Below are 27,776 nucleotides of genomic sequence, written 5' to 3' on the forward strand. Positions count from 1 at the left end.
ATGAAGGGAAAAAGTGACGATCAAAAAATACACTGACGACATAATTTACAAATAAAGAAGAGAGGGAGGACGACGATACAGGATAGTACTGTGGAGAGAAAAAATTCATTTGTTTCCTGAGCAATTTAATTGTAGCGATAGTTGCAGTTATGATGATGAGGAGAAAAATAAGGAGACACTGAGAAAGCCGGAATATTGTTCTGCCATTTCACATTTCAATCCATCTTCTTAGATTTCTTGTGTCTACCTGTGAAACCAATAATGCAGCAATATAAATACATACATAGATATACTTATAACTCAGATATATAGAAATAAACGATGGGGAGAGAGACAAGTAGATAGCATATGTAATATACAACTGAGATAGATAGTCAGGATATTATATTAGGTGGGTTCACAAGTTTAGAAAGAAAAAAATGTATAACATGGCGAAAAAGTGTAAATTGGTTTAGAATATGTACACACTGATGCAAAATCAACGAGGCTACTTAAAAATGGCTTCAGTATTGACGGATAGCGATTATCAAACAAACAGGGAGAGACATAGGGGAAAACAAGATATCTGAATGGAAAAACTACAATACCATGTAATGCTGATCTGACAGGACCATTTCAATCGATATTGAGGTGGGTCTATTTCTATGATCAGTTTCCATTGTCATGTGCATCACAAATAATAAATTGATCATGTTCATTTTATTTGTTTAATAAAATTATAAGTTGACACAACTGAGCACCAAAATAGGATGAGCCACGAAAAAGGATAACATTGAGCCTCTTCAATGCCGCGGTACGGCTGTTGGTGTGAGGTTGACACTTCCCATAGAAATAGTCAAATACGGCCACAACATTTTAGTTCATGCAATAGAAACCCTACCCACTTGCTTTCACACGGTGCTACCGTTGTTTACAAAATTGAGTGAAAGAGAAGCAAACAGGGTTGATGGACACGGGGGTTCACTTAAGCAGGTTAGAAAACATTAACTCTAGACCAACATCAAAAATTGATCTGCATGATATTGAGGGGACGAATGGTCTATAATCCTATTCGGTTAACAGATAGTAAGACACTGCTCCATTACCTTGTGGACTAGACCTTCAAGTCAATGGCTCAGGGACCATCCCCTAAAACTGCCTGCTTTGAATTAGCACCCCCATACAGTGTTCTAGTCCACTCACACATATGACAATTGATAATCACACAAATACACTAATTTACAGTAAAAGAAGTCTATCCTTTTTAACCAGGATAATGAACTATAGGCAAGATTAATTGAATCATAAGGATTCATGAATCACTACAGGTTTTTAATCAAGAGGTGCTTTTTCTATCTATAATTAGCTTTGATTTTAAGGGACACTATAAGAAAACCAAAGTAACCTTGACAGGATGATGCTAGGATTAGATTTTTTATTGTACTACGTAGTTGTCACCATATAACTAGAAAGCAGGAGGTAGACAGATTACTTTAGGATAAAGCAGTCGTTGTATTGAAACATTTATCAAAAATATCGATTGAAAAACTGATACTTCAATAGTTGGCTAATGACGTGACGTTAACCAACAAGTTTCTACGACAGAAATCGATCATTTAGCCGGTAAGATAAAAAAGGACAGAATCATATAGATAAATTAGATCAATTATAAATAAACAAGCAGGAATTAAGGTACACCAACACTTACTCTGAACAGGAATAGACTCTTTTCGCTCTGTTCGTTGTTGTGTTTTTGAAGCGAACCTTTTATTTTGAGTCTTATTTAGAGAGCGAACCATCAGTACACCGACTCCGAAACAAAGGACAGTAGCGATGATCATCACTGAATAAAATCCAAATCGTCCAATATCCGAGAAAACCGCAAGTATGGGATAAGGGTAGAAACGATGGATGCGTATAAGGTATTCCACACTGAAAGCGAAATCGATAATCAACACAAACTTAAGGTTCTGCAAGTAACTTTAAGTTGTTTTACAGGTAGCAACATACTTCAAAGGAGAGATGTATGGGTAGTAAATAATCCCTCTTGAATATGACGGTAAACACGTCGATATCTGTATATTACATTATGGACTACACATAGTTGTGGGGGTTATCTAGTTACATTCGGTAGGGTATGGTTCAAGAGGTTAGTATAAACTCTGAGCCTTAATCCTATCAGAACACCTGTTATCGAAGGTACTGTGAACCGATGCACATGTACTAGGTTCTATGTATGACCTTTATTTGTGGAGAGACTAAGCCTGATGGGTAAAAAGTGTAGATGTTGGTTTTGTGTTGTAGAGTTAAGCACATATTCCGGGTCATTTGGTGATTTGCATGAAAGCTTGGAAGATAGTCCGTCTACTTCTGTAATTAGGTACATTTGCTGTTGCTTAATGAAATCATGTCTTGCTGAAGCTAACGTACAGCCCGCATTTAGAATATAAGCGGGACAGTCTGAGAAGATAAAACTACTTGCAATGTTTCCAAAAGATCACATCGGATACTAAAATATTTACTGCAGAACACAATGTATAGACCTTGAAAATGCCTAGTAAATGCCGAAAACAAAGCTGTGATGGAACTTACTAGATTACATATCCACCGAAGTATGCTAGAAGAAGCAAGACTGAGTTCGACATAGGAACGATTGTTGGTCTCCATAGTAAAGCGTCAATTATGATGGCAGGAGTTCCAACAGTGTGCTAAAATAAAAGTTACGACCAGACTTACACAAGCATGATTATACCACCATGGAACAAATTTCATTTCAGATTCCTTCATCAATAAATTCTTATCTGCGATGAAAATGCCCCAGAACATAATACACACAATCTACATATTAGAATCGAAATCCGCTTACTAAATTGGCCGTAAATGCAAGAGCGTATAATGAGCTGTGCATTTTAAAGTTTTTGAAATACTGTAAAGGAGTCGCCAAAGCATAGTAAACAATTTGAAGTGACTGAAACAGCAATAAGTCTCTGTATCAAAATATCTTACTATTGTCAGGATTGTGAGAAAACGCAATAAAAATGCCAGGTCCTTCAAATGAAACGGACCATTGCCATGAAACACTTGATAAGTATAAAATACTATGTAAATGAAAAACACAGTGCAAGTGAGCGGTATAACACGCTAAATGCACTAGCCATCGAAATTTGCAGTTTAACTTCAGGACGGAATAATTTTTCACGAAACGATTTATTTAAACAAAATTCATCCCATAATCAAGAAGGTTTCAGCAGCTGAGATAAACTGGTTCACTTATTTGTGCTCGCCCGTTATTTCAAGCGTTTCAAATGGTTCTAAACGGAATGGGTTAATCTTTTTGTTCAATAGGCTACCGTGTCTAGAAGTAATAGATCATCGATACCTACAAGTAGGAACCTCGATATATTAGACGATGACATCGATGACATTCTGGAAACAGCTCTGATGAATGTAAGTAATGGTGGTGTGGATCTGTTGCCTGGAGAAAGACTTCTCGACCTTGAGTATGCGGTCGATATTGTCTTACTGTGCGATAATGCCCAAGGCATGCAATCCGCACTTAATCAGTTGGCAATCAGTGTCCGTAGGTATGGTATGTGTTTTGCACCTTCGAAATGCAAAATACTTCTACAAGACTGGCAGGATTCCAATCCTGTACTCACCATGGGTGGTGAGCAGATAGAAGTAGTTGAGAAGTTCGTATATCTGGGTAGCTGCATAAGTGCTGGTGGGGGTGTGAGTGATGAGATCAATGCACGAATAGTGAAAGCCAGAGAGGCTTATGCCAATCTGGGCCACCTTTGGCGCCTTCGTGATGTTAGTCTGGCTGTAAAAGGTCGGATTTTTCACAACGCGTCGGTGTAGCAGTTTTGCTCTATGCTTGTGAAACCTGACCTCTCCGAGTTGAGGATGTTAGACGACTCTCTGTGTTCGATCATCGCTGTCTCCGAAGGATTGCTGACATTCAGTGGCAACACCATGTCAGTAATGCAGAGGTTCGGCATCGTGTGTTCGGGCACAGAGACGATAATGCAATCGGTGACACCATCTTGAAACACCGACTTCGGTGGCTTGGACATGTTCTCCGAATGTCGTCCCAGAGAATTCTACGTCGTGCATTATTTGCCGACTCTGGGACTGGTTGGAAGAAGCGGAGAGGTGGTCAGTGCATGACATGGTGTCGTGGTATGAAAGAAAGCTGTAAAGTACTGTCTTCTGTCGGTCCTTCACGACTCCCTGGTTGGGGTCTGAGAGATGGTGCTACACAGTGACTAGAGACGTTATCAGATATGGCTCAGAATAGAAGACAGTGGCGATCCTGCTGTAACCTTCTTTTACTTTCTTCATAAAAAGTGGTTGTGTTTCCCTTACCTGAAAGATTTCTTCTGATCGTACCTTTCCGTTCCCTCATTTCTACCATACTAACTTACACCAATCTCCTCATTATTGTTCTCATTTTTGCGCTCCTTAACTTTTCTTTTCTATTTCTCTTCGAATTCTCATTGTTTTGTGTGGCGCATATATATTGGCGCTCTCTTATACCAATATTCATGTGTTCAAATAAATAAATAAATAACATTCAGGTTATAGTTTACACTAAATAAACTCAGTGGACAGACTTCCGACCTAAAGTTTTCGCAAGTGACCACCTGGTATAACCAAAGCATTAATGCAGAAATTTAAACTTACAACCGCCGTGTATCTACTCCAAAAGGGGTCTAGGAGAATTAGACAGATTTTCTGTGCAACTATATGCCCACAACCCTTCTATTTGTCGTTTTATGATTGTTCCATCTTATCGATCCCAGATAAGGCGTCTAAATTGATTTTCACATTAAAGTGAACGCAATTTTAGCTATTTGGAAACATTTTCAGTTGTAACTGATAAACCAATAAATTAAGTAACAAATGAGTTCGAAAAAACCAATGAGTACGTTAAGGCATACGTAATTGAAATATAGGTAGCAACCAATCCGATAAATGAAATAGAATTTAGGCACATTTAGTGAAAGTCTTTCAAGATTGATATCTGGGTCACTATTAGGTGAAATTATCGACTCTGATAAAATTATGTAACAAATCCATTAATGTAGAATCGCCATGATGTGACTAACTAACCCATGGGATATAATCTGCTGAATATTTTATCAGTGTTTCCAGAAAAGTGAATTTCCACATGCGGTTGACCGTATATTTATTGATGATGTTGGAATTTATTTTGCAATTCATTTCCTTTATTATAAACAGGTTTTATGGAAAGATGTAACGATACGGCTTCAAAAGTCCGAGTCAAAATTTCAACCACTGGGGTATTTGTTCGTATACAGCTGCGAATGAGTGGAATTCGCGACCAGAAAACGTGTTATCACTGACTCCTGTTGAAAATTTTAGGCTAGACTGGGTTTACATAATGATGAAGATACCTTGTAATAATCAAGATCACTTGGACAATTTATGTTTCTGAAATCCAACAAGCTTATAACATACTTAAACAACAAAGGCGACGACGATGAAATTACCCAGGTTACACGATGACGTTATTGAAATTGGAACGAACTTTCTTTTATAAACTGTAACGTGCAAATTAATTTTGTCCGGAAGTTAAACTGCAAATTTCGATGGCTAGTGCATTTAGCGTGTTATAGGAACGATTGTTGGTCTCCATAGTAAAGCGTCAATTATGATGGCAGGAGTTCCAACAGTGTGCTAAAATAAAAGTTACGACCAGACTTACACAAGCATGATTATACCACCATGGAACAAATTTCATTTCAGATTCCTTCATCAATAAATTCTTATCTGCGATGAAAATGCCCCAGAACATAATACACACAATCTACATATTAGAATCGAAATCCGCTTACTAAATTGGCCGTAAATGCAAGAGCGTATAATGAGCTGTGCATTTTAAAGTTTTTGAAATACTGTAAAGGAGTCGCCAAAGCATAGTAAACAATTTGAAGTGACTGAAACAGCAATAAGTCTCTGTATCAAAATATCTTACTATTGTCAGGATTGTGAGAAAACGCAATAAAAATGCCAGGTCCTTCAAATGAAACGGACCATTGCCATGAAACACTTGATAAGTATAAAATACTATGTAAATGAAAAAACACAGTGCAAGTGAGCGGTATAACACGCTAAATGCACTAGCCATCGAAATTTGCAGTTTAACTTCCGGACAAAATTAATTTGCACGTTACAGTTTATAAAAAGAAAGTTCGTTCCAATTTCAATAACGTCATCGTGTAACCTGGGTAATTTCATCGTCGTCGCCTTTGTTGTTTAAGTATGTTATAAGCTTGTTGGATTTCAGAAACATAAATTGTCCAAGTGATCTTGATTATTACAAGGTATCTTCATCATTATGTAAACCCAGTCTAGCCTAAAAATTTTCAACAGGAGTCAGTGATAACACGTTTTCTGGTCGCGAATTCCACTCATTCGCAGCTGTATACGAACAAATACCCCAGTGGTTGAAATTTTGACTCGGACTTTTGAAGCCGTATCGTTACATCTTTCCATAAAACCTGTTTATAATAAAGGAAATGAATTGCAAAATAAATTCCAACATCATCAATAAATATACGGTCAACCGCATGTGGAAATTCACTTTTCTGGAAACACTGATAAAATATTCAGCAGATTATATCCCATGGGTTAGTTAGTCACATCATGGCGATTCTACATTAATGGATTTGTTACATAATTTTATCAGAGTCGATAATTTCACCTAATAGTGACCCAGATATCAATCTTGAAAGACTTTCACTAAATGTGCCTAAATTCTATTTCATTTATCGGATTGGTTGCTACCTATATTTCAATTACGTATGCCTTAACGTACTCATTGGTTTTTTCGAACTCATTTGTTACTTAATTTATTGGTTTATCAGTTACAACTGAAAATGTTTCCAAATAGCTAAAATTGCGTTCACTTTAATGTGAAAATCAATTTAGACGCCTTATCTGGGATCGATAAGATGGAACAATCATAAAACGACAAATAGAAGGGTTGTGGGCATATAGTTGCACAGAAAATCTGTCTAATTCTCCTAGACCCCTTTTGGAGTAGATACACGGCGGTTGTAAGTTTAAATTTCTGCATTAATGCTTTGGTTATACCAGGTGGTCACTTGCGAAAACTTTAGGTCGGAAGTCTGTCCACTGAGTTTATTTAGTGTAAACTATAACCTGAATGTTATTTATTTATTTATTTGAACACATGAATATTGGTATAAGAGAGCGCCAATATATATGCGCCACACAAAACAATGAGAATTCGAAGAGAAATAGAAAAGAAAAGTTAAGGAGCGCAAAAATGAGAACAATAATGAGGAGATTGGTGTAAGTTAGTATGGTAGAAATGAGGGAACGGAAAGGTACGATCAGAAGAAATCTTTCAGGTAAGGGAAACACAACCACTTTTTATGAAGAAAGTAAAAGAAGGTTACAGCAGGATCGCCACTGTCTTCTATTCTGAGCCATATCTGATAACGTCTCTAGTCACTGTGTAGCACCATCTCTCAGACCCCAACCAGGGAGTCGTGAAGGACCGACAGAAGACAGTACTTTACAGCTTTCTTTCATACCACGACACCATGTCATGCACTGACCACCTCTCCGCTTCTTCCAACCAGTCCCAGAGTCGGCAAATAATGCACGACGTAGAATTCTCTGGGACGACATTCGGAGAACATGTCCAAGCCACCGAAGTCGGTGTTTCAAGATGGTGTCACCGATTGCATTATCGTCTCTGTGCCCGAACACACGATGCCGAACCTCTGCATTACTGACATGGTGTTGCCACTGAATGTCAGCAATCCTTCGGAGACAGCGATGATCGAACACAGAGAGTCGTCTAACATCCTCAACTCGGAGAGGTCAGGTTTCACAAGCATAGAGCAAAACTGCTACACCGACGCGTTGTGAAAAATCCGACCTTTTACAGCCAGACTAACATCACGAAGGCGCCAAAGGTGGCCCAGATTGGCATAAGCCTCTCTGGCTTTCACTATTCGTGCATTGATCTCATCACTCACACCCCCACCAGCACTTATGCAGCTACCCAGATATACGAACTTCTCAACTACTTCTATCTGCTCACCACCCATGGTGAGTACAGGATTGGAATCCTGCCAGTCTTGTAGAAGTATTTTGCATTTCGAAGGTGCAAAACACATACCATACCTACGGACACTGATTGCCAACTGATTAAGTGCGGATTGCATGCCTTGGGCATTATCGCACAGTAAGACAATATCGACCGCATACTCAAGGTCGAGAAGTCTTTCTCCAGGCAACAGATCCACACCACCATTACTTACATTCATCAGAGCTGTTTCCAGAATGTCATCGATGTCATCGTCTAATATATCGAGGTTCCTACTTGTAGGTATCGATGATCTATTACTTCTAGACACGGTAGCCTATTGAACAAAAAGATTAACCCATTCCGTTTAGAACCATTTGAAACGCTTGAAATAACGGGCGAGCACAAATAAGTGAACCAGTTTATCTCAGCTGCTGAAACCTTCTTGATTATGGGATGAATTTTGTTTAAATAAATCGTTTCGTGAAAAATTATTCCGTCCTGAAGTTAAACTGCAAATTTCGATGGCTAGTGCATTTAGCGTGTTATACCGCTCACTTGCACTGTGTTTTTTCATTTACATAGTATTTTATACTTATCAAGTGTTTCATGGCAATGGTCCGTTTCATTTGAAGGACCTGGCATTTTTATTGCGTTTTCTCACAATCCTGACAATAGTAAGATATTTTGATACAGAGACTTATTGCTGTTTCAGTCACTTCAAATTGTTTACTATGCTTTGGCGACTCCTTTACAGTATTTCAAAAACTTTAAAATGCACAGCTCATTATACGCTCTTGCATTTACGGCCAATTTAGTAAGCGGATTTCGATTCTAATATGTAGATTGTGTGTATTATGTTCTGGGGCATTTTCATCGCAGATAAGAATTTATTGATGAAGGAATCTGAAATGAAATTTGTTCCATGGTGGTATAATCATGCTTGTGTAAGTCTGGTCGTAACTTTTATTTTAGCACACTGTTGGAACTCCTGCCATCATAATTGACGCTTTACTATGGAGACCAACAATCGTTCCTATGTCGAACTCAGTCTTGCTTCTTCTAGCATACTTCGGTGGATATGTAATCTAGTAAGTTCCATCACAGCTTTGTTTTCGGCATTTACTAGGCATTTTCAAGGTCTATACATTGTGTTCTGCAGTAAATATTTTAGTATCCGATGTGATCTTTTGGAAACATTGCAAGTAGTTTTATCTTCTCAGACTGTCCCGCTTATATTCTAAATGCGGGCTGTACGTTAGCTTCAGCAAGACATGATTTCATTAAGCAACAGCAAATGTACCTAATTACAGAAGTAGACGGACTATCTTCCAAGCTTTCATGCAAATCACCAAGTGACCCGGAATATGTGCTTAACTCTACAACACGAAACCAACATCTACACTTTTTACCCATCAGGCTTAGTCTCTCCACAAATAAAGGTCATACATAGAACCTAGTACATGTGCATCGGTTCACAGTACCTTCGATAACAGGTGTTCTGATAGGATTAAGGCTCAGAGTTTATACTAACCTCTTGAACCATACCCTACCGAATGTAACTAGATAACCCCCACAACTATGTGTAGTCCATAATGTAATATACAGATATCGACGTGTTTACCGTCATATTCAAGAGGGATTATTTACTACCCATACATCTCTCCTTTGAAGTATGTTGCTACCTGTAAAACAACTTAAAGTTACTTGCAGAACCTTAAGTTTGTGTTGATTATCGATTTCGCTTTCAGTGTGGAATACCTTATACGCATCCATCGTTTCTACCCTTATCCCATACTTGCGGTTTTCTCGGATATTGGACGATTTGGATTTTATTCAGTGATGATCATCGCTACTGTCCTTTGTTTCGGAGTCGGTGTACTGATGGTTCGCTCTCTAAATAAGACTCAAAATAAAAGGTTCGCTTCAAAAACACAACAACGAACAGAGCGAAAAGAGTCTATTCCTGTTCAGAGTAAGTGTTGGTGTACCTTAATTCCTGCTTGTTTATTTATAATTGATCTAATTTATCTATATGATTCTGTCCTTTTTTATCTTACCGGCTAAATGATCGATTTCTGTCGTAGAAACTTGTTGGTTAACGTCACGTCATTAGCCAACTATTGAAGTATCAGTTTTTCAATCGATATTTTTGATAAATGTTTCAATACAACGACTGCTTTATCCTAAAGTAATCTGTCTACCTCCTGCTTTCTAGTTATATGGTGACAACTACGTAGTACAATAAAAAATCTAATCCTAGCATCATCCTGTCAAGGTTACTTTGGTTTTCTTATAGTGTCCCTTAAAATCAAAGCTAATTATAGATAGAAAAAAGCACCTCTTGATTAAAAACCTGTAGTGATTCATGAATCCTTATGATTCAATTAATCTTGCCTATAGTTCATTATCCTGGTTAAAAAGGATAGACTTCTTTTACTGTAAATTAGTGTATTTGTGTGATTATCAATTGTCATATGTGTGAGTGGACTAGAACACTGTATGGGGGTGCTAATTCAAAGCAGGCAGTTTTAGGGGGATGGTCCCTGAGCCATTGACTTGAAGGTCTAGTCCACAAGGTAATGGAGCAGTGTCTTACTATCTGTTAACCGAATAGGATTATAGACCATTCGTCCCCTCAATATCATGCAGATCAATTTTTGATGTTGGTCTAGAGTTAATGTTTTCTAACCTGCTTAAGTGAACCCCGTGTCCATCAACCCTGTTTGCTTCTCTTTCACTCAATTTTGTAAACAACGGTAGCACCGTGTGAAAGCAAGTGGGTAGGGTTTCTATTGCATGAACTAAAATGTTGTGGCCGTATTTGACTATTTCTATGGGAAGTGTCAACCTCACACCAACAGCCGTACCGCGGCATTGAAGAGGCTCAATGTTATCCTTTTTCGTGGCTCATCCTATTTTGGTGCTCAGTTGTGTCAACTTATAATTTTATTAAACAAATAAAATGAACATGATCAATTTATTATTTGTGATGCACATGACAATGGAAACTGATCATAGAAATAGACCCACCTCAATATCGATTGAAATGGTCCTGTCAGATCAGCATTACATGGTATTGTAGTTTTTCCATTCAGATATCTTGTTTTCCCTATGTCTCTCCCTGTTTGTTTGATAATCGCTATCCGTCAATACTGAAGCCATTTTTAAGTAGCCTCGTTGATTTTGCATCAGTGTGTACATATTCTAAACCAATTTACACTTTTTCGCCATGTTATACATTTTTTTCTTTCTAAACTTGTGAACCCACCTAATATAATATCCTGACTATCTATCTCAGTTGTATATTACATATGCTATCTACTTGTCTCTCTCCCCATCGTTTATTTCTATATATCTGAGTTATAAGTATATCTATGTATGTATTTATATTGCTGCATTATTGGTTTCACAGGTAGACACAAGAAATCTAAGAAGATGGATTGAAATGTGAAATGGCAGAACAATATTCCGGCTTTCTCAGTGTCTCCTTATTTTTCTCCTCATCATCATAACTGCAACTATCGCTACAATTAAATTGCTCAGGAAACAAATGAATTTTTTCTCTCCACAGTACTATCCTGTATCGTCGTCCTCCCTCTCTTCTTTATTTGTAAATTATGTCGTCAGTGTATTTTTTGATCGTCACTTTTTCCCTTCATTTTGATGGCAATCTGGTATTAATCCACATTGTTATTCGAAACTAATTTTCTAACGTTCCCTTAGTCAATTGAAATATGTTGTCTCTATTTATCCCTTATTTTAAGAAATAGTTTTATATATATATATATATATATATATATATTTGTGCGACATTTAAATTTTTTAATAATGATGCTCATTTACCACATACTTATGTAAGTACTGTTTCACACGTGTCCTGTCTATCGTTGTTGGTTTACTGTGGGGAGAGGGTTATACCAAGAAGTTCATTCCTTGTGACGTGGTGGTAGTAGCTTACTGTGTTATGGACTGGAGTGAACTATGTAAAAGCAAACAAAGACACTCAAAGTCTGTCTAATCGAGGAGGAAATATCAACGAAAACGTACATAACCATGAATATAGAATTGGAGATCGTAAAGAATCAACATGTAATGTGAAATGCCAGCTTGCTCCCACTGAACATATCATTTACATATTTTAGCGTGAGTAATATACATTTATTTTAGTCACTCCATTATAAACCCAAAGCCTCTTCGTCTATCTAGACTTGGAAAGAAAGTTAAGTGTGACACGGTAGATTTATTTCACCGACTAATTTGTATACGAACTTGCAAGTTGATAACATGATGTTACTGAGTCAAGTCTTGACTTCCTTTGCCTGTGATTGACGTACACAACTCACAATTTATTTGTTAAGTGACAGGCAATCATGTTTATTCTCATGTCTTACATTTTGTGTGTAGGTGTGTTGTTTGGCTAGAGAACAAAAACTGTTCTTCTGCCAAGTTGTCTTTTATGTTAGTTCCTTTGGGAACTTACATTAATAATTCGGTCCTGTGAACAATTATCACTCGACCATGCAATATTATTACGCTACATTAGTCGATCAGTATTACACCAAAGAATCTGAAAATCCGTTCATCATTATCGCGAATTTGAGGACCCGATAACAGGTGATTTTATGACTTGGTAAGGGATGTGGATTGCTCCTTTGTTGATATTTAGGATTGTGCTTTGATCGTCCGGACTTCGTATGTGTGCATCCTGTGCGTATTGCGTTTACGTAACGATTTCTCACGTTTTTTTAAAAATCATACCCATTGAACGAGCTAGTGGTTATTTAGACTGGGATAACGAATTGGGGTTTGAAGCTCAAGGTACTAGATTGTAGTCTCAATATGAACATCAACACTGTGATACAGGTATATCCGACTAACTCACCCTCAGAGTGAATTTCAAATTGTCAGTACATAATGATCGATCTTTAAGTTTTAACAGAAAATGGCAACAGAAGGTTATCTGATGAGATATAGTCATATAAAATATTAATGGTCTTCCTAACGGGTACACTTGTAAATAGTGTTTACATTAAAGGAGCACATTGTCTTTACTTTCCTGTTAATATTTATTCAGTACTTAATTAATCCAAGTGAGTCATTCAAAGAATACTCACAGAATTGATTTCGGATATAGTTTGTGGCGGTAAATAAATCCCCATAATCAATAGCTATGTAGGTCTTCGACATTTGATACTGACCGCATTGGTTTTAATGGACTCACGTAACTGAAGGCGCACGGTCACGCATCCGCACCAGATCACGAGTGAGTACGCCGTACTTCACATCTCTTACAACCGCTAGTCAGCTTAGACTAGTCACCTCTCGACATCGATATTCTATCAAATATATCTCAGAACCTCTTCGCTTCTGATTTCACTGGGTTGGCACGTTTCCATTACAAAAGGTGTTACTGGTTGAGACGTTGTCAAACTCAAAATGCTTGTGGCATCTTTAGGTTTAATGCTTTTGTCGGACATTTTACAAGATTGTCTATATGTGACCGACACATTGATAGGATTGGACGTAAGTGGGTGTGGGCTTATGAATCTTTGGTAATCCATATAAATTAGGGTACACCGAACCTATATGTTTTAACAAAGTAGACTCCTCTTCGTTGATAGCGCTCATGTTTAATAATTTCACTAGATTCGAGTTTATTTTCCTTTCCAATTTACATAATTCATCAGAGTCAACATCAGTCATAAATTTGCTTTTATCACTGACAATGGACTCCATTTTATTTTTGTAATCAAACTTATTCGTAATAACGACACCTGGTCCTTTACAATGTTTAACTAAAATAATATCAGCATTATTTTGCAATTCTTCAAACGAACTGAAGTGCTGAGTCGTTAATATGCTTCTCTGTTTTTGTCCAAGAGAATGGAACTGGTGCGTTATATCCACTAGTTTAGCTTTAAACCAACTTAGGCTCTCTAAAGATGAAGGGGATAAAGTACTCAATTGATCATAGAGGTTTTCGGATTTAGCATTGCTTGTCAATTCAGAGATTTGTTGTAGGGACAGAAAAATTAAAACCCACAGAAAGTGCCTCCTTATGAACGGACAATACAATGGAGGATAAATTAGTGACATGTCTATCGGGATTTGCTGGGACAGAAGTGAGATGGATTAATTTCTCCCCAATTATCTTAAACCTCGTTTATCATGGCTGTGCATTAATATGTTGATGTAACGACTGATTATAAAACTAGTGCTAATTCAGTAGTTGTGAGTGGATATAACGGGAGGAGTATTGAGGACGCTTAGACGTTTGATGTTACTTTACGGATTATTATTGTCTAAGTTTAGATAAGTGGATTATTGTACTTCAACAATCTCTTTACTGTGGGCGTTCAGTGAGTCTACATATTAATTATTGCTGGTTGATTATGTACTATTTGCTTTGTTCTCTGTTGCTTATGTCATGATAATGTTTAAAGTGTGATTTCTTATTTGATGTGCTTTGCTGTTTGATAGCCCATGCAAATAAACCTATGAGGGCTTAAAATATAAATATATGGAAGCTTATTTGATGCTGTGCCCACTTATCGGACTCATTACGTGAATAGACAAGTATGTGTTCTGGACTAATAACGTTTAGAGTTATCTCAACCACATTTCAAGTTTCGTCATGTCCGTTGAAGCGTGTCGATGGTCAGAATGTGGGATTTTATTCCATAGACAGGAAAGTAAGGCTTGATTGGATAATTACAAGTGTGAGTTCTGGTTGTTGTCTCAGTGATATGGATAACCAGTCTATAATTTGTGGAGGACCATCAAGTTGTAAGCTAGCGGGAAGGAGATCCGATTTTCAAAAATGATTTCATGATAGTGAATCGATTTAGTAGACATTCTCTGAAGTTATGCGAGTATCCATTTTTACAGAAGATGTACATGAGATGGCGTTTACCAGTCTTCCACATCGAGGAAGCTGAAATTCAGTCCAGCTCTTCTAAATTTTTTCTGCTTATATCTCACTCTGTGAGCGGTCAAGTTGTCGCTGTTATGATCCAAGATTTGGTCTGCATGACTAGGTTTCGTGCGTATTTGCGACTACAAAGTTTTCGTATTAGTTCTACTGATTAGGATATCTATGAAGGGAACTCTATTTCCTGATTCCTCCCATGTACACCCCTGTCTTCAAAGATGTGGCTGACAAACTTGTGGGTGTATAGTTGGCGTCGAGTCCCGGTCAACTATGATCACCACTACAGATAGACTTCGTGCTAGTTACCAGGTCAAATATCAGAAGGCAGTCGAAGGTTGTAGTTAAGATGTATTTGTTGGCGATCTCGTGGTAACGAAATAATACCGAGATCATGTCAAAATCTACAAGCGAGACTGCTGAGCGTACGAGAGTTTGTGTAAGGTCACAAACAACGCGAGTGTGTTGTTGGTACAATTAAACAAAATAGGTGCAGTAAAACAATCACTGGTACAATTGGTTATAATGATAAATGTTTCCATTACACCAATAGCATTCTTTTCATGAAAGTAGATCACTACAAATGTATGGTGTTCGTGTTATTTAACTACAAAAAATTTGTCGGCAATATAGCATATACAAATCTTCGGTTTTATTTTCAGCAGAACTGTAGCTTCGTGTGTTTACATTACAGTTTCATCAACGATTCCTTGTATAATCGATTCTCATGGGTTCTTGAAATTTGTTCGTTTATTTGAACACTAATCTGGGAATCCATTGTGAGACACAGATCCGTGCGGTTTACCCGAGTCGACCTCTGTATTGTGTGTTTGGAGATTGGTTCATTGTTTGTTTGGTCAGCTCTTGACAAAATTTACTTCTCTGATGCCATAGTTTTTTGAACAAATTTGTTATCCAACTATCGTGAAGGGGTACCATTAAATTTGCATTGACAATATACAACATCGACCTGTCATGTTTAAATTGAAATTTTATCAAATTATTGCCTATTCTAATTATTTCTTTAAGAATTAGTGGGAAATTTTCTTTTTTGTTTCAGTGGATATCAATGTCTCTTATTTTTAGACCAGTAACTTTTTAGAGAATATGGTCTTCGCAAATCTTCATCTAATCACGCATTGTAAATGAAAGAGTAGTGATGATAAAACCTAGTTAAACATGACATTGCGATTTGTTAAGGATTAATATAACTGTTGTAAGGTCATATGTAATCAGTCGTCATCACGCCTGATACTACAATCACTAGTTTTATTGTGATGGTGAAGTTTTAATGCTGTGTTTATGTATATATTTAGGGTCAACACTTGCGATTCTCAGTACAGAGTTTTGTGGACATTATAAAACTTTCACATAATTTAAATCACGAACTGATTTTATTTAGACTACCATCAAGAACCTATAAGCAGTGAATGGCCGTTTATTTCTAGTATGTGAAATGTCAGTCATGCAAACTCACGGCGTAGCATTCGGGAATCCAACATAGGGTCTTTTTTTCTCACTCTAGAACGCTGAGCCGACATCCAACGCTGGTAATGTTCAACTCAGATCAATTAGCGATAAACTTCATAAAACCCCATTCTGATAATGACTATGCACTCACTTGTGACTAGATTCAAGATGCTGTTCCTGGAGTTCTAGTCACAAGCCGTGATCATTGTAGTTCAATCCGTATCGGGTATGAGAATGTCATTTAACGCAGGCAATGGTAGATAATCTAGCAATATCGCAAACTGACTGAGTTAGACACACCACTGGATAATGCTTCAGTGTTCTATACGTTAACCGTTCTCTGGCGATACCCAAGATCCTCGTTTGAACTAGACACGCATGGCATTGGTCCTCACCCAGTGGTCAATCAATTGTGATTACATCTCAGTTCTACAGGAGGTCGGTCGCTGCTCGGATAGCTCAGTGGTAACGTCTCTGACTGTGAAGCTGGGTGACGCGAGATCGAATCCGCCAGTGAGCACCAGTTCCCTCAAGATTACAGGTACACCTTGCTGACGAGTGCCAAGTAGCACGAAACCCGGGTCCAGGGTTTCCTGTCGACTACCTCCAGCCACCATCTAATCCTCATTGGGATTCCTAGATGGGGGATCTTGGATGTGCACTACTGACTAGACACAAACCAGAACTAAACTTCCAGGTTCTTAATGGTGGTCTAAAGAAAATCAGTTTATAATTCAAATATTTGCAATTGTGTCATGGTTAGTGATTCACATAAAATTCATTTAGATCTCAAATTCTGTTTAACCTAAAAAGAAGTCGGCTTGTCAGCTTGTGTGTTATTTGGACTGATCTAAATATACGTTATTATGTTCTGCTTGTGTAACCATAACAACGATTATTAATATTATTATGAATTTCATGATGTGATCAGTGTCACACTTATGCCTACTATTCACTATTTCCTTTCTAATACTATCCATGCTCTGATATTTACTTATTTCATTGTCTTTAGCCTGGGACATACAAGTTCTTCTCAAAGTCTCATTCCTCTTCTTACTCACATGAGATTTTCAACATTAACAAGTTGTTCTTTACTGATCATCCTGTCTGCACATTTCAGTTATACCCGCTTTCATACTGAAGCTGTAGTACTAATTTACTCCTTGAAATAGACTGTAATATTTTAGAAATGATATTATTCTTGTAAAATTTTCGACAATTTCTGAAATTCAACAATTTTAATATAAATATTAATACATATCTTGATAGTCTGGTTCCAGAAAATCTAGCGAAGTAATTGGCATGGAAATCATCAGAGGTAAATAAGGTCACAAATACACTTCTATATTAAACAAATGTTCAATCTATATCATACGCTGAATTTAAATTTTACTGTGAATGTGACTCATTCAGCGTAAAATGATTTCATTTTATGTGTGAGGACAAATATGTACGTGCATGTTATACCGATCGGCACTCAATGTTCATATATGATCTTAAGCTATGGTCCTGAATGTATTATTGATTCTGATAGATGGCAATCAACTGAATTTGTTTGAGCATAAATATGGTTAAAACATTTAGCATTGTAACACGTTCACGTGCTCTTATATTGATCAAATTTTCTTTGTCAAAATATTCAAACATAATAATTAATGAAATAATTGAATGTAAGTTGTTACTGGTGGCCACAATGTGTGGTGGACCAAACACCATATGAACTCAAAAATGTTAACAGAGTTATTTAGTACAAATAGTAATGTTAATACATATCGGTTAAATGTTATAAACACAACAAAAATTAGAGACGTTACTTAATTCAGCAGGTTTGTGCGTGTTCCGATTGAGTGTGGTACTAAAATCCAAAATAATTATAGATGATTGAAGGTTCCAGTAAGATCAATGTCCTCCCAGTGGTATAACCCAACGTAGAATATGATATATTTCGTTTATAGTCTATAAATGTAGACGGTATTTGATTTAGAGTTCAGTTAACACAATTACGAGCGAATAGAGAACAAGAGGTATGTGTGTAACAGTGTATTTGTTAGTAGGCAACAGCGTGTGTCGTGCTATGAGAGTAACACAACGGAAGGAAAGTGTGTTGAAGGTCATACACTTAAACAACACGTACAATCATATAATGATAAATGTACATGCAGTGAAAAATTAACAGAATAAATAAAAACAACATCAAAAACTACTTACAAAATAAGCTTGTCATGCATATCTTCACAAATGCTTGATGTTCAAATGAATGAGGAAATAAAAAATAACGTTTTTCTTCCATTTAAGTCAGTAGCTGTCATACGCAGCTAAATGTACTGAAGCCGGTATCCTCAGATAGTTTGGATTAACCTAAATATATCAGTTTTCCTGAATAGTTCTATGAAGGGTTTTTGGCCCACATATGTCAACTTCGTGTTTTCTATCTACTATGATGTATGCTACTTATATCGACAGATATACGTAGTGGATAACACTAATCGGAAGTGAAAACTCAGATAGCAGAAGGCTATGAAGATCAATCTGAAAAGAAAACAGAAACGGAAATAGAAAGGAATTGTGGGTTTAAGAACCATACAGAATGTGAAGGACAAATGATGGAATTTTACAGATGAAGTATTCACTTTATTTTTCCTACATTTTGCCAAGAGATTCTGTAATTTTGTACTTTAATGCATTATTTGTTCAAACCTGTTTTCTCGTTCATTACACTGATACGGATCTTTTTTTAGAATCCTGAAGATCCTCGGAAGGTTTAGGAATGTGTCAGAAATATTACTTATTTTTCTTCACTATTTTTTGATGTCAGATTTACAAATAAAACTTTGTAATCAATACTTCTGATAAAAAAGATACTGTTTTGTATCTCCTTTTTCAGTGTTTTGCCGTTTCACCATTGTGAAGGCTAAGAGAAAGTAACGTACTTTCGAAAGTATACATCGCTTATGCAAAATCTTTCTAACTTCTAATGTTCCTTTATAGTACTGAATAACTCCTATGTTGACCTGTTTGTTCTATTTTAGTGATGAATATTTCTCAAAATTCTTTAGAGTAATTATTCAGTTCGACGATTAGTGTGGTCACACCGAATTCAATCAATTTGTCTTGTATCTTCGTAACAAGATGATCAACTTGTTCTACCAGATATTTAAGGGCTGTCACTTCTGAAATCTCACTCTACCTACTAGCTTTGGTTGTCAGATTGTCCGACCCTCATGCTTGTCATTACTAATCGATATAGTAGGTTATTCGGATGTCATCAAACGAGGCCACACCATGATAATAGAAAATCTACTCCGCAAGTTTGTTTTTGGCCAATAAATCGTTTAATTTGCTAAGTAGTAGAAAAATAAGCTTTCCACTTCACTTCTAGTCTTCTCATTCAGTAGTCTTTTGAAGGTTTTTGCATAGGAAGTTTGTGTATCAATATCATTTTCGAATACCACGCGTCAAAACACTAATTGTTGTAGCACACTCTCACTATTAAGTGTGATTGCACCTAATGTACTCAGTGAGTTCACGGGTAACTTTTCCATTTTTCCAGTTTCCTACCGAAATACGCTCTATAAAATCCTTTCATACACATGTACTTCTAGTCTAGACTCAAACCTAACTAAGGCTGGACGTTACAAATTTTTCAGGGTTCTGGTTTCCGAAATACACTAATTCGTAAGTTATTATTCCACTTCTTCTCAGCTACATCGTCATGCATTGCTAGTTTTTGGTTTGAAGAAAATTCTCATTTCACGGGTAAACTTAGTACTATTTAATATACGGTTGTGTTTGAAAACTTTCGTGCAATCTATCTCTTTTCTCACTGTAATCGTGTCATTGGTTAGCCGAATGTGATTACTACTAGGTAGACAGTCTAGGCGAAATAATCGATACTCGAGCTAGATCAATACAACTTTCCTGTTTTACGGTCCGACCAAACGGGACCTAAAAATAACCAACAAGAAAAGCTGTTTATTCTCACCATCATAACAAAACTAATCATTACTATTCTCCGTATTATATTGCTGCTTCTATATTATTTTATTGGGAATTTCCTGACATTTATGTGTAAATAATAATTTGTCATGATAACTAATTATTTCTCAAACCTGTCCACTTATTTGGTCTCCAGTTGAAGTATAGAATGAGTGATTCTTAATGTGACTTTATGAATTTGAAGATAATTTCAGACGATCCTCAGAGAAAATGTATAAAGCAAAAGTATTTAACAACAGAATTAATGAAACCTGAGGGTTTAGTTTTGGAATTTAATTGGTTTTCCGACTATGATTTCTTAAAAATATCGCTTCATAAGTTCATTGATCAGAATGCAAATTAATTCTTGCTGGTGATCTTTTCTTAAACTTTCTCACTTCCATAAACAGTTTGATAAAAAAGATTCAACATCCACAACAAAACCTTGGGGTTAACAAATTCACTGAAGTGTTATGAGGTCAAATCATCTTCGTCGCCAAATTGATAGGAATTAATTGTGTAAAAATGATTATCTATTTTAGCACGCTTACTTTACCAGCTCACTTGTTACATCGTTAATTACTGACAGAATGATTGTTTTGTGAGCTTATTATCAACAAAGCAAACTTAGATAAAACTATTCGATTAACGTGTTATGTAGAATATATATATAAAGAAAAACGTTGAGCACTTGACACGTTTGTAGTCTGCGATGACAAGAAAAATTGTTGCTAATGCTTTTGGAAGTTCTGATCAATGTACAAACAATTTGCGTTACTCATTCCATTCATTTTTTGGTTGACTTGTTTTAATATTTCAAAGTATTTGAATTATCGTATGAACTAGGAATCCCAGAATTAAAGCAATTGAATCAAGAACTACGACACAAGCACAAACGAATGTATTGTATTTGGAATTCGAAATCAAGCATTCAACAAGTACAAAAGAATCATTAGTTAATTCAAACACCACATCCGCCACAGCTTAAACTAGAATATAATTGTCTGTAATAGGTTGTACGTCTTCTTATTAAGTTCATCCTGAGTCTGTCCGACAGTGTATTGAATAAAAACTCTGTATTATCTAGAATACACTCAGTACCAGAATTAACAACCGAAATCGGAACAGACTCACCTGGAATCGCATACAATTAGGATGTCGGTTTTTGTACTGAAATCATAAATATCTAGAATTCGAACAATAGATTTTTCATTACTATCCTCCCCCACGAAATAATCTTGAATCTTTATATCCCCAAGTTATGAATGATATGGCTTCATTGAAAACATATTTCTCCCATTGTTTAGAGTAAACATTAGAAGTGTTTTTGTGATCAGAGTAAATAGCAGTTGATATGAAATCATCCGAATTGTAATCAAAATCGAACTCATTTACTACTCGTGCTCCGTATTGAACAAGTTTTTTCACAAGGATCAAATGCATTATGAGGATAGATAATATATGATATGACATCCGGATCTGGTTCTTTTGAAATATTTTCATGAAATTTATTAAGAATGCCATTGCAGAGCAAAGGATCGTTAGAAAAATCAGCATCCATCAAGACTGCATCAGGTTTTTGATAATAATTACGTTCACTCAACATATTTTCTTCAGATTTGTAAGAAATTTCATCGGAAATATGTGAATCATTAGGAAAAGCCATATTTGGTACAATAACATGAGAAATCTGATAAATCGATTGGTTAGAAACTGTTGTCTCGCAAGAATTGAGAGTTCCTGTGTTTGAATTAACTAATGATTCTATTGTACTTGTTGATTGCTTGATTTCGAATTCCAAATACAATACATTCGTTTGTGCTTGTGCCGTAGTTCTTGATTCAATTTCGTTAATTCTGGGATTCCTAGTTCATACGATAATTCAAATACTTTCAAATATTATACTGGCGTCGCGATGGAGCCTGCAATGGAAAAGTTAGATATTCATTCAACTTCTGAAGCTTTTGAGGATTACTTTGAAAGGTTCGAAATCTGGGCTATGACCAAGGAAGATGATGAGGATGGTAATATTGTGGCACATTTCCTCACATTCATCGGAAAAGGAGCATACAGCTTATTAATAACTCTGGGTATGCCGGAGAAGCCTATCTCGCTTCTTTATAAAACTCTCAAGGAACTGCTGCTAGACTATGTTAATTATACAAATTTCGATTGCGATAAAGGAGGGAGATCTCGTAAAATGACTCATGAGAATATAAAAATTTCCACTGCATTACTACGTCATCCCAACCCAGTGCATACTCAAGGCTATGCAGATAATTCATTGATGAGTTACAATGCATTTCATGAAGATGGGCACAAGTTTGGTCAATGTTTGTCCCATGGCAAGTTCCACTCTTTTAATTCATGTAAATTTCGTAATTCTAAGTGCTTTAAATGTGGTGATATTGGACATATTCAGTCGGTCTGTAATACTGATGTTCATCTTATTGCAACTAATATTAAGTCTTGTAATTCTGTTCCTACTAAGTCGAGTATTTATAATGATGATTTATCTTTATCAACGATTTCAAAAGACAGTGTAGAGTCATATAGCAGCTCGGAGTTAAATGAAACTCAGAATTCTTGTGATTTAACAGTTTCTAATCAATTAATTTGTCAGATTTCTCATGTTATTGTACCAAATATGGTTTCTCCTAATGATTCACATATTTCTGACGAAATTCCTTGCAAATCTGAGGAAAATATGTTGAATGAACATAATTATGATCGAAAACTTGATGTAGTTTTGATGTATGTTGATTTTTCTAACGATCCTTTGCTCTGCAATGACATTCTTAATAAATTACATGAAAATATTTCAAAAAAATCAAATCCGGATGTCATATCATATATTATCTATCCTCATAATGCATTTGATCCTTGTGAAAAAACTTGTTTAATGCGGAGCACGAGTACTAAATGTGTTCGGTTTTGATTACAATTCGGATGATTTCATATCAACTGTTACTTACCCTTGTCACAAAAATAAACCACTATAAATACTCAACATATTTGGAATTCGAAATCGAGCAATCAACAAGTACAATAGAATCATTAGTTAATTTAAACACTACACTTGTCCATATTGTATACCTATTCTTGGTCTTTATCTAATTACTGATGGCAACCATCACAAATGTTGTACAACATTTCCTGCATTTTTCAATTTAAAACTTGTTTTGGAGAATTGGTTAGGGAGTTGACATACTGATGGTACTGATCTTTATTTGGTCAAGTTGCAATCCACTAGTTTGACGTTCATAATTTAGCCCTAACTGTGTAAGTTGAGATTGTGTGCCTTTGTGTATGCATTTATTATTTCATCTTACCTTTGTCTCCTGGTTGCACTACGGTTCGTGTATGTTGAGCTTTATTAACGTTTGTGACTAAATATATTTTAACCTAGCACACCTCTCTTCTCCGTTTCACATTTCTTCGTCTGTCAGCTGAGATGAATTTATGAAATGTAAACATTAGAAGTACTCATTTTTGACATATTATGTGCACGTTGTTATTAACGTGATTTGTCAGCAGTATACATGCGCTTTAGTAGTATGTGTAATTCATTTACATCACTAACGCTTTGGTCATATTGAAGTTACTTGCTTACTTACTTACGCCTGTTACTCCTCGTGAAGGAGCATAGGCCGCTCACCAGCATTCTCCATCCAACCCTGACCTGGGCAATCCTTTCCAGCTCCTTCCAGTTGCTATTCATCCTTTCCATATATGTTTTTATTTCCCGACGTAATGTGTTCTTTGGCCTCCCACTTTTCCGCCTTCCTTCAGGATTCCAAGTTAGGGCTTGTCTCGTGATGCAGTTTGACAATTTGCGTAGTTTATGCCCAATCCATTTTCATTGTCTTTTCCTAATTTCTTCTTCAGCTGGAAGCTGGCTTGTTCTCTCCCATAAAAGGCTGTTGCTGATGGTATCCGGCCAATGGATGTTGAGTATCTTGCGTATACAGCTATTTATAAATACCTGCACCTTCTTGATGATGGCTGTTGTAGTTCTCCAAGTTTCAGCTCCATGCAGTAGAACTGCGTTGACATTCGTGTTGATGATTTTTACTTTGATATTAGTTGAAAGTTGTTTTGAATTCCATATGTTCTTCAACTGTAGGAATGCTGTCCTTGCTTTGCCAGTCCTCGCATTTACATCTGCATCTGAACCTCCTTGTTCATCGATTATGCTTCCCAGGTATGTGAAGGATTCTACATCTTCCAGAGTTTCGCCATCAAGAGTGATTGGATTGCTGTTCTCCGCTTTGAATTTGAGGACCTTGGTTTTCCCATTGTGTATGCTGAGGCCTACTGATGCAGAGACTGCATCAGTAAAAAACGCTTATCAGGAAAAAAATTCATATTGAAGTTAGACGATGGATTCTAAAGATGTTTTTGTCAACAAACTGTTATAATCAACAGTCGTTCATTATTATGTGGTAGTAAATTTGGAGTGTTAAATAGTATTCTAAAGTCTTTATGGAGGATTTTTTATTTAAAATGTAAATCCTATTCCTAACTGTGATTTATACTCATTTTAAATGTCATATATACTTGAGATAATGTCCAAAGATTGTCTTTGAAATGTTTTGAGTTGCTTGTCAACGACTGAGACCACAGAAAAGTCGGATTTAACGCAGAAATATAGGAGACTACGGACTAATCAGAAATTTTATAAAAATGAACCACCTATACAATGACTGTTTAAAAATGTAGTCCTCATTCGTGAATACAGTTTTTTGTTGGTAAAGATCAGGATCGAATTTTGCAAAATATAAATCAGCTATGTAAAAATCATTCAAATAGTCGGATAGTTCACCTACCATACGGAAAACTGAAATATAGTGGGTTAGATGTAGTCTAACGAAATACTACTGATCCTAACAAGTTTAGAACTCCGACAAGGCACAATCAATAACCTGAATCTGAAGTACGTTGTACACGAATGTAATATATTAACATAATGGACTTAAACGCAACATAAAATACCTAGTTTCGAGTAAATTTGGTGGTTGTTAACTATAAAAATATATAGATTGGTTATCCATGAAACATCAAAGACGTCTATCAAACCTCTTATCAGGCTAAAAACTAAATATTGACACTAAAAGACAAACAAATAAGTAAGTCAACTAGTTTTTAATGCAAACACTGAGATAAAATCGGAATGAAATAAAGAAAGTGGAAACGGAGATGATGATAAGCGAGATGAGAATCGGTCGACGACATGTGATAATTATGACACATGGTAAGTCATGAAACATGAACCAGGCACAGCCGGTCCGAGATGTAGATGGTAATCCATGAGTGATTACGTGTTTATCAAGTCGACTCCTGAAGCTATCCGCTAAAAGGGCAAAGATCCCTTCGGCTAGGAGTGCAATCCGAATGAAGACATCTCCTAATGGCAAAAAGTGAGAGCGTAAATGAGTTTTTACCCCTTAGTGTACAATTTTTCGATGGTTATCTCGAGGAGTGTGTTGTTTATGTTTAGGAAGATTGTTTGTGTTGGGATAAGTTTGAGTACTTAGTATGTTATATGCCATTATCAGATCACCTTCTATCCTCTCATAGCCCATCGAGACTAATCCCGATTTTCAGAGCCTGTCTTCGTGAGACTTATTGCTCAGCTCCACTACCCCGTAGTCTATTCGTATATATACTTTGTCAAGAGACCTAATTATCTCGTTCAAAGAGGGGCGCAACAACGTCGTGCGCTCCAAAATGAAGATTCTCATACATTTTGAACAGTGATATAATAGTTCTAGGCTCAATGCCTCCGTACAAAGCCCAGACTTTTGTTTGCCTTGTGTTAATGAAACACATCTCTGAGAGCTTCTCCAAGAAATTACATGCAGCACTGTGTCAAAGGTGTTTGTAAAGTTAAGTTGAATTACATGAACTGTTATCCTTTAGTCCTGCAGGCCTTCCAGATGTCATACTTTATAGGAATACTTGACGCACGCGAAATGCTTTTCATAAACACGTGTTAGACTTTGTATAGACTGTTGATTTTATGCACGCATTCACGCATCTGTTCATTGCCCAGTTCTTCCATTACTTTCCAAGGTAATGAAAATAATGCAATTGGTCTCTATCAGGCTGTGTCGTCACTAATTTTCCCATTAAAGTTTGGAGAGTGGTCGGTTTTTTTCATTGGCAGTTATTGTGACTCTAGTGTGTGTCTAAGCACGTCGAAATACTATGTGCATATGGATTACAAGAACTTTTATACGATTATACGGCAGATGTTGCTATATTTTGATGATTGTTCTGAGCATAGAAATTTTAGATTTCTTAGTACTAACCGGAGAGTTAGTTGGATTTTACCTGGACAATCAACTTGCCCTAGATTTCAGGGGCGTTTTTATGATAATTGGTAGTATCTTAATTATGACTCTCAGAAATAACGCAGTTAAATCAAGAATTACTAGATAAGCATGAACGAATGTACTGCATATGGAATTCGAAACCAAGCATTCAACAAGTACAAAATAATCATTAGTTCATTCAAACACCACAACTTATCAGTGGGGCTAATCTTTTTATATCTGGTCTGAAACCATTACTATCAACCAGGTATCCAAGACATTCGAAACTAGATACACAAAATGAACACTTATTTGTATTCACTGTAATATTCTTCTTGATCAAACGACGGAATAAAGCAATCAGTCTCTGGTCATGAACTACCTTATCAGAACCATGAACAATAAGCTCATCTTGAGAAAATTCGACACTATCAAGACCATTAACTACCTTATTCATAACTTCTCGATATATATAGCTGGAGAAGAAGTTAGACCAAATGGAAGGAAGTTGTATTTAAACAGACCACAAGGAGTGTTAATTGTCGTCGAAATAGATGGAGATTGATCCAGTGTGATTTGAAGATAAGCATCTTTTAGGTCAACTTTCGAAAACACTTTAGAACCATGAAGTCGATTTAGATTATCTTCAGCCTCTACCGTCACGCACGTTTGCTCCAACAAACAGGAGTTCAGTATTAGTCTATAGTCACCACATATTCTAGGGGTCTTGCCGTCCAACTTCAGTGGCACAAAAACCGGAGTACCCCATGCTGAAGACCGAACCGGTTTTTTAAAAAAGACTGAATCACTTTGTTCTTGAAGTTTTATAGGCTGAATTTTCATATCTCCACTGCACTTAGCACACGCAGGTATCAAATTTTTGTGTAAATCATCAGAACGTTCTTTATAAACTAGGAAAGACAATACTTTAAGCCTTTTTCAATTCCTTAAGCCCAGTATTGACAGTCCTGTTTTGCCAGCTGAAAATTAACATGGTATGTATGAAGAATTATCA

General features: G+C 36.4%; 3 protein-coding genes across 3 annotated transcripts; 2 read left to right on the forward strand and 1 right to left on the reverse strand.

Annotated features, from left to right (window-relative positions):
* Window positions 1-215: 215 nt before the first annotated feature.
* MS3_00011134 (uncharacterized protein) lies at window positions 216-6,133 on the reverse strand (the record flags this gene model as incomplete). Its single annotated transcript, XM_051219547.1, has 6 exons — window positions 216-247; window positions 1,688-1,911; window positions 2,572-2,687; window positions 5,711-5,770; window positions 5,841-5,942; window positions 5,981-6,133. 6 exons carry the CDS (start codon window positions 6,131-6,133, stop codon window positions 216-218), a joined length of 687 nt encoding a protein of 228 aa, XP_051064921.1.
* Window positions 6,134-8,440: 2,307 nt separating this feature from the next.
* Window positions 8,441-12,184, forward strand: MS3_00000701 (uncharacterized protein). The gene is made up of 6 exons (XM_051208368.1): window positions 8,441-8,745; window positions 8,784-8,885; window positions 8,914-9,015; window positions 9,044-9,159; window positions 9,820-10,043; window positions 11,484-12,184. The coding sequence occupies exons 1-6, from the start codon at window positions 8,593-8,595 to the stop codon at window positions 11,513-11,515; spliced, it is 729 nt and encodes a 242-aa protein (XP_051064922.1). The 5' UTR covers window positions 8,441-8,592; the 3' UTR covers window positions 11,516-12,184.
* A 7,026-nt stretch (window positions 12,185-19,210) lies between these two features.
* On the forward strand, window positions 19,211-23,816 carry MS3_00000703 (uncharacterized protein). The gene has a single exon (XM_051208369.1). The coding sequence runs from the start codon at window positions 22,360-22,362 to the stop codon at window positions 23,380-23,382; it is 1,023 nt and encodes a 340-aa protein (XP_051064923.1). The 5' UTR covers window positions 19,211-22,359; the 3' UTR covers window positions 23,383-23,816.
* Window positions 23,817-27,776: the final 3,960 nt, after the last annotated feature.

This window comes from Schistosoma haematobium, chromosome 5 (genome assembly GCF_000699445.3).
Source record: "Schistosoma haematobium chromosome 5, whole genome shotgun sequence".
Classification (NCBI taxonomy): Eukaryota; Metazoa; Platyhelminthes; class Trematoda; order Strigeidida; family Schistosomatidae; genus Schistosoma; species Schistosoma haematobium.

Coding starts and splice junctions, on each gene's coding strand:
- MS3_00000703 (XM_051208369.1), top strand. CDS start 22,360: ATGGAGCCTGCAATGGAAAAGTTAGATATTCATTCAACTTCTGAAGCT.
- MS3_00000701 (XM_051208368.1), top strand. CDS start 8,593: ATGGCTAGTGCATTTAGCGTGTTATACCGCTCACTTGCACTGTGTTTT. Junction 8,746..8,783: donor TTCTCACAATCCTGACAATA/GTAAGATATTTT, acceptor TTGCTGTTTCAG/TCACTTCAAATTGTTTACTA. Junction 8,886..8,913: donor TTGCATTTACGGCCAATTTA/GTAAGCGGATTT, acceptor TCTAATATGTAG/ATTGTGTGTATTATGTTCTG.